The following is a 6,000-nucleotide window of genomic DNA, read 5'->3' on the forward strand; positions in this document are numbered from 1 at the left end:
CAGATATGCTTTGGCATATCTATATGGTATGGACAACTCAAAACCTTTAAAGGTCATCTAGTCAAACCCCTCCATCATTAAGCAGGGACATCTTTAACTGGATCAGCTTGCTCAGAGCCCCATCTAACCTGACGTTGAATGTTTCCAGAGATGGGGCATCTACCACCTCTCTGGAAAACTTGTTCAAGTGTTTCATCACTCTCATTGTAAAAAAATCCTTCTTTATATCTAATCTAAAACTACCTTTTATGAGTTTAAAACCATTACCTCTTGTTCTATTGCTATAGACCCTACTAGAAGCTCCCTTCAAGTACTGAAAGGCCACAATGAGGTCTCCCCTGGAGCCTTCTCTTCTCCAGGCTAAACAACCCCAACCCTTTCTTCATAGAAGAGATGTTCATCTCCCTTCACCACTCAGGAAGGCAGCTCAGGACACTGCCTTCTGGGCTGTGAGCACATTTTGCTAGCTCATGTCCAGCTTTTCATACACCAGGACCCACAGAGCTGCTCTCAATCTCTTCATTCTACAGCCTGTATTGATACCTGAGGTTGCCCAAGAAGAACTGACAAAATATAGCAGGGGTAGGGGAATGGGAAAAGCACTGATATTGGGGGGGAGCCAACAAACAAACAAACAAAACACAACACATTAAAAAAACCCCAACCAAACAAACACACACCCCCTCCCCCCAAAAAACCCACAACAGCTACAGACTGAGGCAAGGCACAAGATTTAATTTTGCTTAAGGAGAAAATACATTTTGTTTGGATCTTGTTACTTGATTTGGCTTCCCCCTACGGATTTTGCCTAAAATCTTAATTCTGTGTGAGTCTCCAGGCTTCAGTCCTCCACCCCAGGAACCAAGTTTTCAAATTACAATAAACTTTAAGTACAGTTAAAGCAAAACTTGCCACCCACCGTAGCCACTGCTGGCACAACCAAATAAACATGCTTTGTCCATGGTATGGCTAACCAGCAAATGAGTGAGAAAAAAATCCCATTCACTTGATTATGCAAGTGGATTCTCTTGGAATAGCTTAAAAAAAGCTCTTTAATGAGAAGTCTATAACAGCTGAACAAAGTAAGCATTTCCACTGGTGGGAAAATAAGCATGGGCAATTCTGTGTTTGACCCTGCAACAAGAGACAGAATGACAATCTGCAGTGTCAGGCTCATAAGGATTCAGCACATGGAAGCAGCTATCCATGCCACCTCTGCACTCCTTGGGAATGAGGCTTGATTTCATTGATAGCACCAGAAAGAATCGGGCACAACAGCAAAATAATAGTGAATGGATTTTGTGTAGTCCCAGGAACGTATTACCGGCACTACCACGATCAACACTGTGGATTAATGTTTCGTCAAACTTTTAAATGGAGCTTGGGGGTTGGGGAAATGAGAAGAAATTTCCTTGCTAGGCGAGCCACAACTATTTCCATCACATCCCTGTATAAACAAGCCTTTGTTGTAGTGAGGAAACTAAAGAAAAGCAGCATTACATTTCTTTCCATTTGAACTTGAAAGCTATAGTGCTTGCGCCCACAAGCAATGCCTTGGTAGCTGTCTGTGCTTCCTAATACAAAGCAAAAAAGAAAGAGTTTGAATCAGAGAAGCTGTCCAAAGGCAGACTTTCAAACAGACACTTCTTGTAAAGGTCCATCTGTACACAGTCATTATACCAGATAACAGGGAAATATACATTTAGAACTCTATTGAACTGATACAATACTTTGTGTGGGCATTTTACTTCTGGAATCAAAAAGCTGGTCTTTGGTTCAGCTCTCTTACTTTGACATCTGTAACCTTTTTTGGTGTTTCAGGAGCGTATATCTTCGAATGCAGAAGCAATCCTGGTTTGATAACATCTTAATCACTGCAAACCTCGACTAGATTTTGACATTATGCAAAGTGCCAGTATTTCCACAGTATGGGGGTAGCAGTGCCCATGTCCCATGGCACTGTCTTCTCCATGGAAAGGGGTCAGTGAAGCTGCCTGTGAGCACAGTTTAATGTCCCTTTAAAAGAACAAACAAAGCAAAACAAAGCCCAGCCAGTCATGATAAAGTCAATCTGCTTGAAAAATTTGACACAGGATGTTGAACTCCTAAATACTGAATTTTGGTGTAGCTGGTAGGTTAGACTGCTTTTAGAGTGCCAACACAGTCCCAGACAACTGACTATGGGAACTCAACAGTATTCAGCACCTCACCTGAGACAGACCTCAACTGCAAAGACAAACTGCTTGGAAAAAGCCATCAGTCCGAATTCCTGAATTCCCACATTCCCTCCACGTACCTATGTTTGCTGGATTTACAAAAATGCATCCTTATTTGTAACATCCTTCTGCCAAGTGGTGCATGGCTTAAAATTCAGGCTGTGACCTCATGCATGTGTATGCAGTTATCTGGGGCTCCGCCTGCAATTGGGGTGAGGGTTACTAAGTCATATACCTTCATTGCATGCTTAACTAAGAGTTAACAGCAGTCTAACAGTTACTCTGAAAGTGCCTGGGAATTACAGGAGGTTGTAGGATGCTGCAAATGCAGCCTCAGATTCCTTTGTCATGTCTAGCCTGTCAAAAAGAAATTCCCCAAGGGGAAATAACACCACAGTGGCATAGCTCAGCAGCAGCAAGTGTAATGCTCTTGGCATTAACCCTCTCTATCCCAGCAGCAGGCAAGGAAAACATCCTTGCAACAACCTGAGAACACATCAAGCATGTGACACGTTGCTTTTTCCTCTTGGCTAATGCTTCTCTTTCTCTGTCTCACAGCATACAGCGTCGGCTGTCTTTGCAGCTGCCCATTCTTCATCATGCCTACTTGCCATCCATAGGAGGAGTTGATGCTAGCTGTGCCAGTCCCTGTGTAAGCCCCAGCGCCAGTCCTCGGCACAGACACGTGCCGCCTTCCTTCCGAGTCATGGTTTCGGGGCTGTAGGAAAGGGAGATCAGTGCTTCCTGAACTGTTTTTAAGTACTCAATGACTGGACTAAACATCTGACCTAGAACTCTGCTACAAACATGTAACATTGGCTCTTACCGCAGAGGAACTACCAACTGAGGCCATCATCACAGGAGTGCTCGTGTAACTCATGTGGGAAGGCAAAGGAGAAAGACACAAGGAGTTTGATCTGTAGCCTTATTCATGGAGTTTTTATTTCTCCACGTAGAAGTCACTGAAAAACGTTTCTTCCCAAATTTCTACTGGCACCGAGGAGGCTGGGAAATACGGATCTTGCAAAAAAGACACTAGGAAATAACAAAACTAAACCAGAAACCACTCAAATGTCACTGAGATTTATGTGGCTGCTGAGAACATGCAATTCTATACTGTATCCATGTAAGGAAAATACCATGGTTAAGCTATACCATATTTATTGAGATAGATACACTCATTTTTACAAGAGTTGTGTTAAATTGCTGGAAACATTCTGCACTGGTTAGTCTTGCTTGTTTTCATTTCAGGGATGATGTTTGGTAGGACAGGAGGAAGATGAGAAACGATTTCTCAGGTGCCATTGAGACTGCAGTGCTGTGAGCAGGGTTCTCCGAGTTGCAGCTCTGCATGAAACTCAAGCGGAGGCTGAAGCTCCAGCTCTGAGTTGTTACCAGCTAGAGAGCTGCTGTTTGGAAGCAGGGCACTTCACCCTTCTCCAGGGATGATGGCACTGACTGCTGACCATCTGCAGCTTCGTTTTAGCAAAGTTTCTGCGCTTATTTCAGAACGCCACCAAGTGCAATGTACTAAACTGACTGGAAAAGTCTTAGGGCTGATGACTCAAGAAGCTGAGGGCAGATGGGGAGTAGAGTCTTAATGTCACAGGACAGATTGTTTTTCATAGTTTGTTTAAATTATCTCACACATAATTACAATCTAGTGGACTTGGTGGGGGGAGGGGTTAGGGGCACAGTGTTTTGTTGCTGCAGGCAAAGCCTGCAGAGCACATAGATGTGAATATACACTATGTTTGCTTTGTATTTGAGTGTGTGACAGTTGTAGTGGGCAATAGAAAGGACAAATCAAATTTACCAATAGAATATTTTATTTGAATCCTAAAAGGACTGTGAAAAATAAAAAAAAAAAAAAACCCTCAGTGGTTTTTATACTTCAGGTCCATCCCCTGAACCAAAGTAATTAGGAGGAATGAGAGTGGCATACCATCTGGACCGGCTCTAGAGCCAAACCCTCAAGCACAGGTGAGACATGGATGCAGCTTCTTTTATCCAAAGGACTGTAAATGTGGCGCCTCGCTGCTAGGACTGTTCGCTAAGAGTAGGGAGGGAAAACACGTGAAGCACCCATTAGGCTCTCAGTTTTCTTTGACCAACACCTGTGCACCTCAGACCAAACCTTTCGAATGACGCTCCTGCAAAGGTTTATGAATCAGCGACGACCGAAACACCGCCGAAGAGGTTCATTACCCGAGGGACTTATCGAGCTAGCATAAATCTCCATTGAAAAATTTAACACACCTCATAGTGGCCAAAACCAAGATGAATATGTATCTGAATCTTAACAATCAGGAGCATCACAAAATGTTTCACTTGGCACATACAAGTAAGAGAGGTTATGGAAATACCTGTAGCTTTTAGAACAAAAAAACCATGTAAGTATAACCACAGATAAAATAGAACTCATTACTCTGTTTAAGCACTAAACACTGACGTCGTCACTCAATGTGTGTTGACAGTATTTTTCTTGCTTTATTAATATCATCAGGGCCTGGTTTATTTTAAAAGGAATGTTAATTTAAAAAATAAATAAATAAAATAAAATAAAATAAAAAGAGAGAGAGAAAATGACAATATTGTATATAATGTGTACACAAAGATCTCTGTAGAAATATTATTCCAACTTAGCAGGAGAAGAAAAAAAAAACAAAACAAAAAAAAAACAACAAAAAACAAATCAGAAGTATCGGACCATTGGAGGTGAGTGTGTGTGTGTGTGTGTCTGTAACTTCGTGAATACTGACTGTGTGATGTTTATCAGGTTTAAACCCATGCAGTACATTCTTCGTCTCAATGATACAATGATACTGTAGTTTCTCCCATAACTTTTTCTTTAGGTTTTGGTTTGTTTGTTGGTTTGTTTTGTTTTGTTTTTTCACTTTACTGCAGATAACAAGACCAACCAAGTGAATATAGCTATTTAATGTTTCTGTTCTTTTATACTGCAGCAAAAACTGTACTGTAAATTTATGAAGAGGCTGTGCCCCAATGGCATTTTCCAATGATGTTAGTGCACAAATGCTTTAAACTAGACTGGAACTGCCAGAATAAAATGTAAATGAAGAATTTCTTGTATAACCTTATACTGCATGAGATCAATTTTTAATAAATTGTTGCAAATCTGTTTTTATGAATAAAATACATAAAACCTAGCTTTTTGGTCTCAGTGCCCTCTTCCCCCAAAGCAAAACCATTTTTAATGGGTATGTAAACATTCAGTCTGCAGAAGAGAAGGCTCCGCAGAGACCTTTTGGGAGCTTTCCAGTATCATAAGAGGGCCTACAAGAACGCTGGGGAGGGACTTTTTAGGGTGTCAGTGATAGTATTAGCGGGAATGGAACAAAAATAGAAATGGGTAGATTCAAATTGGATGTTAGGAAGAAACTCTTCACCATGAGGGTGACACTGGAAGAGGTTGCCCAGGGAGGTGGTAGAAGCCTCATCCCTAGAGGGTTTTAAGGCCAGGCTGGACGTGGCTCTGGGCAACCTGATCTAGTGTGAGGTGTCCCTGCCCATGCCAAGAGAGTTGGAACTAGATCATCCTTGAGGTCCCTTCCAACACTAACCCTAATTCTATATGCATAAACATATATGTATGTTCAAAAGCCTCCCTAGAGAAGGAGGAGCCCTGTTGCTACATCACATTGCAGCAGAAGTTAAAATACACATCCTATAGAAAATAGACAAGCTTCTGCTCTGAAGTACAAATACTGCAGTACTCATGGGTGATGTCCAAGCCCTTTTTCAAATGGGAGAAATAATCAAA

The 6,000-nt window shown here is 41.7% G+C and overlaps 1 protein-coding gene across 1 annotated transcript in view; it reads left to right on the plus strand.

Annotated features, from left to right (window-relative positions):
* The window catches only part of GABBR2 (gamma-aminobutyric acid type B receptor subunit 2), a 569,051-nt gene extending 564,967 nt beyond the window's left edge, over window positions 1–4,084 (plus strand). Inside the window, exon 19 of the mRNA XM_054164335.1 lies at window positions 2,775–4,084. Within this exon, the coding sequence (XP_054020310.1) occupies window positions 2,775–2,940 (166 nt within the window). The 3' untranslated portion in view covers window positions 2,941–4,084. The remainder of the gene's footprint in view (window positions 1–2,774) is intronic.
* Window positions 4,085–6,000: the final 1,916 nt, after the last annotated feature.

The sequence above is a fragment of the Dryobates pubescens genome, chromosome 9, assembly GCF_014839835.1.
Source record: "Dryobates pubescens isolate bDryPub1 chromosome 9, bDryPub1.pri, whole genome shotgun sequence".
Classification (NCBI taxonomy): domain Eukaryota; kingdom Metazoa; phylum Chordata; class Aves; order Piciformes; family Picidae; genus Dryobates; species Dryobates pubescens.